Source organism: Lepidochelys kempii, chromosome 6 (assembly GCF_965140265.1).
Source record: "Lepidochelys kempii isolate rLepKem1 chromosome 6, rLepKem1.hap2, whole genome shotgun sequence".
Taxonomy (NCBI): domain Eukaryota; kingdom Metazoa; phylum Chordata; order Testudines; family Cheloniidae; genus Lepidochelys; species Lepidochelys kempii.
Window position 1 is genome coordinate 104063996 of NC_133261.1, and position 15028 is coordinate 104079023.

Here is a 15028-nt window from a genome sequence, read left to right on the forward strand (position 1 = left end):
TGTTTGACATTGAAGTCGGATTAGAAACAAACTGAGGAATGCACACAGTGCTTACGCTGCACAAAGAAGGTACTGACTCAGCCAGAAAGCCCTTTCTCTTCTTGATTAAACTTGCTCCTGTGCTAGTCCAACATGCCCACTGCTTTGAGCCACTCAGGACCAAAAGTTAGTCATTTGCTATAAAATCAACTTATGGCTATTTTAATCCTTTTTTCTATAAATGTCTAGGGGGGCCCCTATTCTATACTCATGCTAGAAACTCGAGTGAGGATGTACTGGGGCAAATTCACCATCGCTTAGGGCAGTTGCATCAGGGGTTGTCATTTGGCAAATTGTGTGAAGTTGTGCAGCTTTATCTTCAGGTTAAGTAGGATATCAGTGGTGCATTGGGATTCTGCTAGTCCCTACTGCAGCACTGAATTTCACCCAGAGAAAATATCCCTTAGCAGTAGTTATCTTTGTCATGGAAGATTTGACATACTGGAGTGAAACTAGAATGAAATGTGTTAGACGTGAATTGAAAATGACCTTTCTCTGGTTACTGGAAAGAGTCTCGTTCTCAGATATTTAACGTTAAGTTCACAAGCTTCTACTTCTTTTCCTCTGCTTTAGATATTCCTAGTTAGGAGAGATGGTAACATGAACAACATGGTACTCTTGGTCCACTTCCCAGCCCAGAATGCGGCTTCTGATGTGCAGGAGTACAACATTAAAGAAGAAAAGTCACGTAAGTTTTCTCAAGACTTCTATCTCTTGCTCTGACCATCAGATGGGCTTGACTCTTGACTGCAAGGTATGTACACAAATGTGCTTGCAATGAAAAAGATCCTGCCACAGTTGGAGGAACGGTAGATCTTGACTCCTCCAGGAAAATTTGTTCAGATTCATTGTGACCAATTGGCCCAATTCTCCACTGATCTGTACCTTTTGTCATCATTTGTACCTGCGCACAGGGTAGTGTAAAATGCTATCATGTTAGAAGAGTAGCATTTTATTCAGGCAAATGAGAATGGAAGCATTTACACAAGTGTGAGTAGTGACAGAATGTGGAAGGCAATGGAGAATCAATCTCAATCTATTTGATTAATTTATTCTTTATTTCTGCTCTTGAATTAGCTGCCAACAGACTTTGATTTTTGCTAATTTATTCTTTATTCATTTCTTATTCAAACACTTTGTACAAATATTTTTACCTATTGGTTGTTCCTGAATTGTTTGTTTTGACTGTGTCTATAGCTCTTCAATATTCACAGTACACGATTGGTCCCCAAAAGAGCATAGTGTTGTTTCTGTTCCCTGATTGGATGACTGAACCTTTTATAAGCAAGAAAGGGGAAATCAAAGAAACTCCAAAAGGCACATGTCTGGTACAGACTTTTGGGTGAGCACAAAGCCACCAGAGCTTAATTTGTGCCTTGGCTCAGCCCTGGTACCTCTTTTCATGCTGGGCCACAGCCTGGGCACTTCTTCTGTCAGTGGTGCAAGGCATGATCTTGCGTGTACGGTGTGTGCAAAGTCACACTATGCAGAGGATGCCAATTTGTAGAACAAAATGTCATCCTCCCTGCAGTGTGACCTCACACGTACAGTGAATGCGAGGTTACATTGTGTGAAGGATGCCATTTTGTGTGCCATGGCACTTCCCTCTTTATAAATTAAGCACTGAAATTCACACCTGTATTACAAGACATTTTTGCTTTCCAAAAGATGTTTGCAAATAATTTATTTGATAAGCTATTCAGAGAAGAAGGGTCCATGAAAGAAAGTTCAGATTTTTTTATTAAAATGATGAACGTTCACACATTCGGTTCCACAGTGTAAGCCCTGTGGCCTCAAGCCTACATGAGAATGGAGCTAACTGAGTAAGCTCTCTGATGGCATCTACTGGAGAGCTAGGGGAGCCAACTGAGTGAGGCAGTACCTCATTTACATATTAACTGTGGGTAGTTTGGGGACACTGGGGTATAATTTGACAAAGTTTTGTTCTTGGGGCGCATATTTTTGAGATTATCCTGTTGGGAACTCACCAGGCAAAGCCTGGACAATGGCTGGGCATGGGGTCACCCTGATTGGGTAAGAGGCCCTGGACAGAGCCAGAGGGCAAGGAGAGAGAAATGGTGCATTGCTGGCTAGTTGCTAGGAATTTCTCTCTGGGTGGTAGGGACTTGGATGAGTTTTTAAGACCATTGATCCCCTTGTATTTGAAAATCTGAGCTAAGAGCTTTAGTTGCCTTTTTAAAGCCAAGCTCACCAGAAGTTCCAGTTTTCTAGCCAATGGCAAGCAGAAGTGAGAGCCCAGCAGCAGTTAGATCACCTGAGCCTCAGGCAGAGCAAAGCAGTAGTTGGGCTCGCCACAGGCCACAGCTTCTAATGGGGGAGCAGCGGACAGAGCAGCAGCATGCACTACCCTGGGAGCAGAGGAATTCAGAGCAATGCCAACCTAGTGACTCTGGTGTGGCCCCTCAGTCCTAGCTGCAGACATCAATATAGCAGGACAGGTGGCAGAGCCCCAGAGCAGTCTATGAAACAGGGAGCCTGATTTTCCCGGCCTCTTGGAACCACAAACAGTGAGTGAGGAAGTTGGGGACCTATGAACTGTGAGTGGGAGGCTGGGAGATGGAACAAACTGCATCAGCCAGTCAGGGTCCAATTGCTTGGGACTGGGACTTATGCCCCCTGAGGTAAATGGTGGTGGTAAATTGTAAATATTTGTCCCCATTCAACCTGGCCTTCCTCCCCACCCCTACCATATAGTTCGTTTGTTTAAACCTCTGTGCTCATGCCATGGGTACAGCTTTGCAAAGGTGCCCAGATTGGTTATAGGTTCCCAGGTTACGGGAGGGGTGGATTTGGGGAGGTCTGTAAAATAAAGACCTGGCCTTTGCCGCTGCTGATGCTATTGGCAGGGGGGTTACAACAGTATACCCAACTCCACTACATAACCAGCTGGAATGGGGATTGCATTTTACTCTTCGATTCATCCTGAAAAGCTTAATATTAATTTATAACCCAGCATTACAAGCTGTTTCTTTTCCCTCACATTTATTATCATATATTTGTTTGACTGTCTGGATTATCAAACAGCGAGGGCACAGGAATATTCCTAGATTAATGGAATCATAGAGTTTAAGGCCAGAAGGGACCTTTAGATCATCTAGTCTGATTTCCTGTATATCACAGGCCAGAGAATTTCATTGTTAGTCCTGTATTGAACCCAGTAACTCGGTTTTGATAATGTCTGTCTTCCAGTCTTGAATATGTGTGTGCATAATGGTATATCACAGCACAGAGGGTGTTAAATCACCTTGAACAAGTTAAGAATTGTTAAACTATCTATAGCAACATCTATGCATTATTCATAAAGAAAATAATATGGGAACTTTAAGGGATAACTGCAGGATCTGAAGAAAAAAGATCTGTTCTCTATTGTAAGTTCATGTATCATTTAGATTTTGCTTGGGGAGCTATTGTTTTTTTATACTAGCAGTTATTCTTTGGAGCTGTTAGCAAGTTGCATTCTTGAACACTGGCATTATCACAACATCAGATCCAGATGCTGCACTTATTTAGCTTGTACTCTGCACTATAAAACCTCTGGCTTCTGTGAATAAAGGTAAAATGAAATACTCTTATTTAAAATCACAATATAATGCCTTAACTATTTTTTAAAATTTGCTATCTTAGGGAACTATCAATAGAACTATGGGCCCTATTCTCAGCTGGCGTAATTCTCTGTCACTCCATTGTTCTATTGATTTACTCCAGCTGAGGATTTGGCCCCAGGAACACCAACAAAATGAAGGATTTAGTGTAGCATTTCTCCAAATTATTACCTCCCAGTTTATAATTCATGTATTACACACGTATAGTCTGGGGTGCATACAGAAATAAGCTTCCTGTCATTTACAGCAAAAAATTAATAAATACACATCATATTTATAGAAGTGGCACAATTCATGGAGCGGTAGAATTAAAACTTAGTTCCCTTTCAGGAGTATGAGAAATGGCACCACATAGTCATGCAGAATTCAGATTCCTCTCATGGTTCTTCACATTATTTTTAGCCCTGAGTTCTGTCAGTGATGTGTCCCAGATACCTTGTCAGTTCTTCATACTTAGCAAGTTTGACAGCAACAGACTAAAGCAAACTCTTTAGCAGGTGTGCAGGTGAATGAGCCTCTGACAGTGTGGCTGATGTGATTAGGCCCTATGATGGTGTCCCCTGAATAGATATGTGGACACAGTTGGCAACGGGCTTTGTTGCAAGGATAGGTTCCTGGGTTAGTGGTTCTGTTGTGTGGTGTGTGGTTGCTGGTGAGTATTTGCTTCAGGTTGGGGGGCCATCTGTAAGCAAGGACTGGCCTGTCTCCCAAGATCTGTGAGAGTGATGGGTTGTCCTTCAGGATAGGTTGTAGATCCTTGATGATGCATTGGAGAGGTTTTAGTTGGGGGCTGAAGGTGACAGCTAGTGACGTTCTGTTATTTTCTTTGTTGGGCCTGTCCTGTAGTAGGTGACTTCTGGGTACTCTTCTGGCTCTGTCAATCTGTTTCTTCACTTCAGCAGGTGGGTATTGTAGTTGTAAGAACACTTGATAGAGATCTTGTAGGTGTTTGTCTCTGTATGAGGGGTTGGAGCAAATGTGGTTGTATCATAGAGCTTGGCTGGAGACAATGGATCGTGTGGTGTGTCCTGGATGGAAGCTGGAGGCATGTAGGTAGGCATAGCGGTCAGTAGGTTTCCGGTATAGGGTGGTGTTTATGTGACCATCGCTTATTATCATCGTAGTGTCCAGGAAGTGGATCTCCTATGTGGACTGGTCCAGGCTGAGGTTGATGGTGGGATGGAAATTGTTGAAATCCTGGTGGAATTCCTCAAGGGTTTCTTTTCCATGGGTCCAGATGGTGAAGATGTCATCAATGTAGCACAAGTAGAGTAGGGGCATTAGGGGACGAGAGCTGAGGAAGCGTTGTTCTAAGTCAGCCATAAAAATGTTGGCATACTGTGGGGCCATGCGGGTACCCATAGCAGTGCCACTGACTTGAAGGTATAGAGTGTCCCCAAATGTGAAATAGTTATGGGTGAGGACAAAGTCACAAAGTTCAGCCACCAGCTTTGCTGTGACATTATCGGGGACAGTGTTCCTGACGGCTTGTAGTCTATCTTTGTGTGGAATGTTGGAGTAGAGGGCATCTACATCCATAGTGGCTAAGGTGGTATTTTCAGGAAGATCACCGATGGACTGTAGTTTCCTCAGGAAGTCAGTGGTGTCTCAAAGATAGCTGGGAGTGCTGGTAGCATAGGGCCTGAAGAGGGAGTCTACATAGCCAAACAATCCTGCTGTCAGGGTGCCAATGCCTGAGATGATGGGGTGTCCAGGATTTCCAGCTTTATGGATCTTGGGTAGCAGATAGAATGCCCCTGGTCGGGGTTCTGGGGTGTGTCTGTGCGAATTTGTTCTTGTGCTTTTTCAGGGAGTTTCTTGAGCAAATGCTGTAGTTTCTTTTGGTAACCCTCAGTGGGATCAGAGGGTAATGGCTTGTAGAAAGTGGTGTTGGAGAGCTACCTAGCAGCCTCTTGTTCATATTCCGACCTATTCATGATGACGTCAGCACCTCCTTTGTCAGCCTTTTTGATCATGATGTCAGAGTTGTTTCTGAGGCTGTGGATGGCATTGTGTTCTGCACGGCTGAGGTTATGGGCAAGTGATACTGCTTTTCCACAATTTCAGCCCATGCATGTTTGCTTTAGAGTGCAGAAGCACTCTGTGTAGAAGTCCAGTCTGTTGTTTCGACCTTCAGGAGTCCACCCAGAATCCTTCTTTTTGTAGTCTTGGTAGGAAGGTCTCTGTGGGTTAGTATGTTGTTCAGAGGTGTGTTGGAAATATTCCTTGAGTCGGAGACGTCAAAAATAGGATTCTAGGTCACCACAGAACTGTATCATGTTCGTGAGGTTGGAGGGGCAGAAGGAGAGGCCCCGAGATAGGACAGACTCTTCTGCTGGGCTAAGAGTATAGTTGGATAGATTAACAATATTGCTGGGTGGGTTAAGGGAACCACTGTTGTGGCCCCTTGTGACATGTAGTAGTTTAGATAGTTTAGTGTCCTGTTTCTTTTGTAGAGAAGCAAAGTGTGTGTTGTAAATGACTTGTCTAGTTTTTGTAAAGTCCAGCCACGAGGAAGTTTGTGTGGAAGGTTGTTTTTTTTATGAGAGTATCCAGTTTTGAGAGCTCATTCTTAATCTTTCCCTGTTTGCTGTAGAGGATGTTGATCAGGTGGTTCCGCAGTTTCTTTGAGAGCGTGTGGCACAAGCTGTCAGCATAGTCTGTGTGGTATGTAGATTGTAATGGATTTTTTACCTTCAGTCCTTTTGGTACAATGTCCATCTGTTTGCATTTGGAAAGGAAGATGATGTCTGTCTGTATCTGTATGAGTTTTTTCATGCAGTTGATAGATTTCCACTCCATACGGCTAAATTCAGTGCCTTGCGTAATGACAGGTTTCAGAGGAGCAGCTGTGTTAATCTGTATCCGCAAAAAGACTATGCTGATAGCTTGTGCCACACATTCTCAAAGAAACTGCGGAACCACCTGATCAACATCCTTTACTGTATCCGCAAAAGACTGGGAGTGGATGGGTCATTACACAAAGTAAAACTATTTCCCCATGTTTATTCCTCGCCCCCCTCCCCCCCTGCTTTTCCTCAGAAGTTCTTGTCAACTGCTGGAAATGGCCCATCTTGATTATCACTACAAAAGGTTCCCCCCCTCCCCCGCCCCCCACTCTCCTGCTGGTAATAGCTCACCTTACCTGATCACTTTCGCTACAGTGTGTGTGGTAACACCCATTGTTTCATTTTCTCTGTGTATATAAATCTCCCCACTGTATTTTCCACTGAATGCATCCGATGAAGTGAGCTGTAGCTCAAGAAAGCTTATGCTCAAATAAATTTGTTAGTCTCTATGGTGCCATAAGTACTCCTTTTCTTTTTACAGGTTAAAGAGGACAATATATATATATACTTTTAAAAGATGATAGCATTGTAGTAATCTGTCAGCTCTGAATGTCTTTTAGGGCTAACCCAGGTTGACCCAGGGGATCTCTTCAGTTTCTTAGCTCCAGCCCTGTGAGCATCCAAACAGCAAAAAGAGAGGAAAATTTTCTTGTGCCCCTGTTTGTCCCTTGTTCCAGCATTCAAGCTGATGGATGGATTTTCTTGCAAGTAGCACCTTCACGGGTGTGAGAGGGCCCTTAACCAAGTCTTTGTATTGTGATGTTCCACAATGGCCCATTTAGTTTTGATAGCCCTCCTTGATGGGCAGTGGACCATTCCTCCTGTCTGGGTTCACAGGTTCAGAGCAGGTATTTTTACAATTATAAAGCAATACTTACAAATCACCTTTTAGCATGCGATACAGACATTACAAGTGAAATTAATGCATGCAGATCTTACCAGCATTCCGTAGAGTATAAACACTAAACGCATTCTTCTAAGTCTAACACCTATCTTGAACAATATGAATGTACAGGTGAGCTGGTCTAGTTTCCAGCTATGAATTTGTCAGTGCTAAGCTGACACCTTCTGCCTTGGCAAGAACTGGCACCTGGTCTGCCAGCGTCACAGGGGGTTTCCAAGAACATCACTAATCCTTTGACTTTGAAAAGTCCCTTTCTAGTTTTTCTGAGCATCCTAAATTGAGGACTCGTTTAGCCTCCTTTACCCTTTCAGCAGCCCCCCGCCCCCCCACAAATTCTTGTGTTAATCATGGTTACTCCTAGCTGCTCTCTGGATCTACGGTCATAGTGGAAGAGATATTTGGATAACTGGGTACCAACAACGCTCCCAGGATCTTCCCATTCCTCAGTCTTGAGTAGAATTAGTTTCATAGCATATTCTTGAATGCCATCTATGGCCCTTTATTAGCATCTATAAATCTGTATGATTCTAAAACTGAGAGAGGGAGATGTCTTTCATAGAGCATTCCTCGAGCACCATATATGTTACATTTCCTGCTTTATACTGAGAAATTATATGAATTAGTCAATATTTTCATTCCTAAAATCCAATTTCATAAAATGTCTGATTCAAACTTAGTTTCTTTCTGTAGTTCTGCAAATACATGTGTATTTTTAATGTGTACCATATAACAATTGTGTTTTCCCTTCCTCTTGACAAAAGAGAGGATGTGAGTCCTTTCCAAATGCGCAGAGCAAGGGGTAAATAAGAGAAGTAATTCACCTCATGTACAAAATAAGGAAGAACAGATAATTTTTGATAAAATCATTAGAGAATTAACCTGGCAAATAAACCAGTGTTGAGGGGGTTTTTAGAGTATGAGACAGCTAAATATGGTAAGTTAAAGTACTATGACAGGTTTCAGAGTAACAGCTGTGTTAGTCTGTATTTGCAAAAAGAAAAGGGGTACTTGTGGCACCTTAGAGCTCAAATAAATTGGTTAGTCTCTAAGGTGCCACAAGTACTCCTTTTCTTTTTAAAGTACTATGAGCATCAGGGCTTCAGCATGGGTTTTGGTTTATTAGTCTAGGTTCCTAGGCCTCATTCTGCAACCCTGACTCATGTAGTTAGTCCCACTGACTTCAGGACTACTCATGGGAGTGAGGGTTGCAGGTTTGGCCATGAATTCTTGAGACTGACTTTAAATAAATGCTGTTGATCTTTTTCTAAAGGCTTTAACTGAGTTGGTCTTGGATATAATGAGAACTCCTTGCTGAGTCTTGTCTTCAAAGGTATCTGCACTCTTGCACCATCCACTCTAGGGACCTTGCCCTCGGGTGCTTAGAGTGACAGGTGCTGGAGCCTTTGTGGCGGTGTCCCTTAGGCTGTGAATATCACTCTCCCCTTGAAATCTAGATCAGCAGCTTCCTCCTCAGATGTGAAATCTTTCTCTTCCAAAGGTGTTTTCTTTAACACCTTCTCCTACACTCAGACAGATGCACCTAAATCTTCCATTATTTTTATTTGGATCCTCCCTGGTTGTTTATTTTCTGTACTATTGCTATAATGTGTATTTCACGTTGCTCTGATGAGGATGTTCTCTACAGTGTCCCGAGTACCTTTAGAAGGACAGTGCTTTTACAAACAATACTGGGCCCTCTCACTCCCTACTGCAATAAAACCCTTGGGAGAGGGGGTACAGGGTAGGGAATCTCCACTAGGTTGTTTTAATTTTCTTGATGGAGGTTTGTCCCCTGTCATTCTGTTGGGATGCAGGGTTTGCCCCTTTCTGGAACAGACCACAGGGCCAACCCACAAATCCTGGCAAGTGATCACCTGGAGGTAAAGATCTTCTGCACAGAGTCCCTGTACCTCTGATCAGGTTCTGTTCCCCAAGTATTTCCTCTCCTGCCCCCAAATTTGCTCATGGGCAGAGCTCCAGCAGCTAATGACTGACCCAGGATGCCCCTTTAAAAGAGAAACCCCAGACAGAGAGGTAGGGCCCAGTGGAAAGATAACCCAGCCTAAAATGTGTATTCAGCTCATAAAATCACACTGAAGAACTCCAAACACATAATGCAGATAGCCTGTTGAATGTGGTCTGAACGACAACTGTGGTCCTCATTATGTAATACTTACTCACCTAAGCAACCCCCTGGAAGTCACACTAATGAATAAAACCGAACCACCCTCCTTCCAAAGTTCGTGTAACGTGGTGGTTGGGCTGTTATAAAGAGGATGGGGATCAATTGTTCTCTATGTCCACTGAGGGTAGGACAAGAAGTAATGGGCTTAATCTACAGCAAGGGAGATTTAGGTCAAATATTAGGAAAAAGTTTGTAACTATCCTTATAGTTACAAACTTTTTCCTAATGGCACAGCTACCGACATCAGTGAGTTTACTCTAAAGGTATATTTGGCCCACTAACTTAATGTAAGACTGAGTTGGGACTTCAGCAATCAGGGCTCTTTTTTTTTTTTTAATTACTGCTCTGGTCAGAAAAATTCTGAGGTTTAAGCCGAAATAATGCCTGATGTAACTCCACTGACTTCAGTGAGGTTACACCTGGGTTGAATTTGAGCATAATTGAAATCCTTAAACTTAACAAAAGCAAACAACTTTGATATTATAAATGGAAATAAGAAGTTCCAGATTATCCAAACTTGGTATTATTTGTAATGAGACACAATGAAGTAGGTTATAGTGCATGATACCTTGGCTTATAGTATGCTGTGTGTATCCATATAGTAGGTTATGCTAGTACGTTGGCTTATAGACAGCAATTGTACTTCAGTGCACAGAAAACAGTTCCGAGGCAAAGCCAAAAAGGGTACATAATGCACCTTGATAGGAAAGGTGCTGAAAATTACTGCCCTCGGAAGAAATTTAGGAGCAATCTCTGAATATTCTCCCAAAACTTGCAGAGATAATAGCAGAGAAGATGTTGGCAAAGCAATCCAGTATCAAAGCACTGGTCCTGGTTGGACCAATCAGAGTTTATATCCTGCACTGATCACCTTATTTGGCCTATCATAGAGAGAGGCCCAATTCATGAAGTTAAGAGCTAGATCCAGATTCCAACTTCTCCAGAAGTTGAGGAGGAAGGATGGAATTTCAGAGATCACTTTGGAGCACTCCACTCTGGACCCATCTCTAGTTTAGGCTCATGTAGTTGTTCCCACAAGCAGATGGGTATTACTACTAGAAGCAGCTGTGAAAGCAAGCAGCACCGATGAGTCAAAACAACAATTCACGTAGCTGAAGGAGCTCCTGGAATAAGAGGAAGTTCAGAAGGGTGGGAATTAGTTAGGCAAAGGGAAGAGACAAAGAACAGTGGAGCAAGGAAGTTGCTCCAATAGCTGAACTTCTGCAACTGATTTCCTTAGCTGCACTATTTCAAGCGGATATGCTTTCTAATGCATCACAGCCAGCTAACTTAAACCCGACTACCATGTTGTTTCAGCTATTTCCTGACTCCTGCCCAACCCCTCTCCTCCTTTCCAAGCACCAGTGAAAAGAAAACACTGTGATTATGGACTGCTGTCATTTGAACTGAGTGATATGAGGAAAGTTTAAGATGCATTAGTGGTGGCTGTGAGTGTACTGTGAGGCTCTCTGTAGCAGTGGCTCTCAGACTGTACCCCTTTCAGGAGTCTGATTTGTCTTGTGTACCCCCAGGTTACGCCTCACTTAAAACCTACTTGCTCACAAAATCAGACATACCAATACAAAAGTGTCACAGCGCACTATTACTGAAAATTGCTTACTTTCTCATTTTTACCATACGCTTATAAAATAAATCAACTGGAATATAAATATTACACTTACGTTTCCCGTGTATAGTATATAGAGCAGTATAAACGAGTCAGTCTCTGCATGAAATTTTAGTTTGTATGGACTTCGCTAGTGCTTTTTATGTAGCCTGTTGTAAAATTAAGCAAATATCTAGATGAGTTGATGTGCCCCCTGGAAGACCTCTGCATACCTCCAGGATACACATACCATGGTTGAGAACCACTGCTCTGTAGTGTGTAAGTAACTTTGGCCAACAGCTAGCAATTTTTAAAAAAGACTGCACATTTTACACAAAGACATGCAATCGGGTGGGATAGACACTCCTGAGGGGGCGCTCTGTATATTGCCCGTAAGCTCAGATGTAAATAAAAACAACAGCCCTGATCATATCCCCTAATCAGAAAGAGGTGAAGGCCCTGTGCATACTGCCACATCCCATCCACATGGAAATGGGGCTTAACTGCCTCAGACGCTGAGTCTCCCTTTCCCCTGACCTTGCACGGGGTGTGCCAGGGTTCAGAGTGGGCACTGAGCAGGGGAAGAGAGAGCAGACTAATATGAATTGAAATAAATAATATGTACATTGTTGTTAGATGTTCTGCAGTGGCTCAAATTTCCACAAGCCACTTCTAGTGGAATTGTCTGCTGTGCTTTGTTTGCAGCAGTAGAAAAACTAAATGTCACCATGGTAATCAATGGCAGATCCCTCTCATTTACTTGTTTACATTTTTGTCTAGTGCATATAGTGGTGTTAGGGTTGCCAGGCGTCCGGTTTGTGACTGGAATGCCTGTTTGAAAAGGGACCCTGGTGGCTCCAGTTGGCACCGCTGAGCAAGCCATTAAAATCCGGTCAGCAGAGTAGCAGGGGCCTGGGGCTAAGGCAGGCTCCCTACCTGCCCTGGCTCCGTGCAGCTCTCGGAAGCAGCCACCAGGTCCCTGCAGCTCCTAGACACGTGGGCAGCCTGGAGCCTCTTTCTGCATGCCAAACCCCACACCCCCAGCTGGAACCCTCACACCCCCTGCACCCCAACCCCCTGCCCCAGTGAAAGTGAGTGAGGGTGGGTGGGGGAGAGCGAGCGACGGAGGGAAGGGGGATGGAGCGAGCAGGGGCAGGGCCTCAGAGAAGAGATGGGATGGGGTGGGACCTCAGGGAAGGGGCGGGACACGGGTGTGGCAGGGATGTTTAGATTTGTGCGATTAGAAAGTTGGCAACCCTAAGTGTTGTTCTGGCATCTATAACAGCCCTGGAGACTGACCTCCTGACACTCTGAAAAAGACAGGCCCCTGGTAAGAGTGAGGGGATACTTCAGTCTCCAGGGCCCATTCACTCCCTAGGGCTTGTCCACATAGTGTATTAGTCTGCACCAGAGGGGCGTAAATTCTAGTGTGCACAATTCTAGTTGCGCAATAACTGGCCAGTGTGAGCCCTGCAAACATGCACTAAAAGTTCCCTAGAGTACATTATTGTAGTCCTGTTTCACACAGTACTAATTTAATCACTGAGTGGCAACTTGTGCTAATGATCTTTGTAATGTGAATACTTGTCTAGAAGTATTGCCAGCTCTTGCAATTTTATCATGAGTCTTGTTGTGTCTTTTTCTTAAAGCACCAGCTGATGGAATCAATAAATTACATGAAATCTCAGCTTCCATTTAAAAAAAAAAAAAAAAAAGTCCCAAACCCTCAGGTTAGGGTTGCCATGTGTCCAGTTTTCAACCAGCAGAATGCCCAATCAAAAGGGGACCCTGGTGGCTCTGGACAGTACTGCTGACTGGACTGTTAAAAGTCTGGTCGGTGGTGCAGGGGGGCTAAGACAGGCTCTCGGGCTCCATACGGTTCCCGGAAGCAGCTGGCACGTCCCTGCAGCCCCTAAGTGTGCATGCCCTGAGTACTGGCTCACAGCTCCCATTGGCCAGGAACCAGGGCCAATAGGGGTGGGGTCTGCAGGTGCAGACATTGTGCAGAGCTGCTGGGCCCCTCTGCCTAGGGGCCCCAGGGACATGCTGGCCACTTCCGGGAGCCGCCTAAGGTAAGCACTGACCAGAGCTCACATCTCCTCCTGCACCCCAAACCTCTCATCCCTGGCCCCACCCCAGAGTCTACCTAGCTGGAAGTACCCCTAGCTGGAGTCCTCACCCCCTCCCACACCCCAACCCTCTGTCCCAGCCCTGAGCCCCGTCCCACACACAAACTCCCTCCCAGATCCTGAACCCTGCACTCGCTCCTACACCCCAACCCCCTCATCCCCAGCCCCATCCCAGAGCCCACAACCCCAGCTGGAGCCCTCACACCCCCCCCCCCCCCCGCACACCAACATCCTGCCCCAGCCCAGAGCCTCCTCCCATACTCCAAACCCCTCATTTCTGGCGACACCCCGGAGCCCGCACCCCCAGCCAGAGCCCTCATCCCTCCCACACCTGAACCCTCTGCCCCAGCCCAAAGCCCCATCCCATACTCCAAACCCCTCGGCCCCAGCCCAGAACCACCTTCTGCACCCCGCACCCCTCATCCCCGGCCCCACGCAAGAACTCGCATCCCCAGCCGGAGCCCTCACCTCCTTCCGCACCCTTGCCCCAACCCAGTGAAAATGTGTGAGGGTGGGGAATCATAGAATCATAGAATATCAGGGTTGGAAGGGACCTCAGGAGGTCATCTAGTCCAACCCCCTGCTCAAAGCAGGACTAATCCCCAATTAAATCATCCCAGCCAGGGCTTTGTCAAGCCTGACCTTAAAAGCTTCTAAGAAAGGAGATTCTACCACCTCCCTAGGTAACACATTCCAGTGTTTCACCACCCTCCTAGTGAAAACGTTTTTCCTAATATCCAACCTAAACCTCCCCCACTGCAACTTGAGACCATTACTCCTTGTCCTGTCCTCTTCTACCACTGAGAATAGTCTAGAACCATCCTCTTTGGAACCACCTCTCAGGTAGTTGAAAGCAGCTATCAAATCCCCCCTCATTCTTCTCTTCTGCAGACTAAACAATCCCAGTTCCCTCAGTCTCTCCTCATAACTCATGTGTTCCAGACCCCTAATCATTTTAGTTGCCCTTCGCTGGACTCTCTCCAATTTTTCCACATCCTTCTTGTAGTGTGGGGCCCAAAACTGGACACAGTACTCCAGATGAGGCCTCACCAATGTCGAATAGAGGGGGACGATCACGTCCCTCGATCTGCTCGCTATGCCCCTACTTATACATCCCAAAATGCCATTGGCCTTCTTGGCAACAATGGCACACTGTTGACTCATATCCAGCTTCTCGTCCACTGTCACCCCTAGGTCCTTTTCCGCAGAACTGCTGCCTAGCCATTCGGTCCCCAGTCTGTAGCAGTGCATTGGATTCTTCCATCGTAAGTGCAGGACCCTGCACTTATCCTTGTTGAACCTCATCAGATTTCTTTTGGCCCAATCCTCCAATTTGTCTAGGTCCCTCTGTATCCTATCCCTACCTGCCACCGTATCTACCACTCCTCCTAGTTTAGTATCATCCGCAAATTTGCTGAGAGTGCAATCCACACCATCCTCCAGATCATTTATGAAGATATTGAACGAAACTGGCCCCAGGACCGACCCTTGGGGCACTCCACTTGATACCGGCTACCATCTAGACATGGAGCCATTGATCACTACCCGTTGAGCCCGACAATCTAGCCAACTTTCTACCCACTGTATAGTGCATTCATCCAGCCCATACTTCTACTTGCTGACAAGAATACTGTGGGAGACCGTGTCAAAAGCTTTGCTAAAGTCAAGAAACAATACATCCACTGCTTTCCCT

The 15028-nt window shown here is 45.1% G+C and overlaps 1 protein-coding gene across 3 annotated transcripts in view; it reads left to right on the forward strand.

The window, feature by feature from the left end:
* The window catches only part of RIN3 (Ras and Rab interactor 3), a 111420-nt gene that overhangs the window by 39720 nt on the left and 56672 nt on the right, over nt 1-15028 (forward strand). For all 3 annotated transcript variants that reach the window (XM_073349502.1, XM_073349503.1, XM_073349504.1), the window contains one exon: nt 613-727. In XM_073349502.1, coding sequence (XP_073205603.1) covers nt 613-727 — 115 coding nt within the window. The remainder of the gene's footprint in view (nt 1-612; nt 728-15028) is intronic.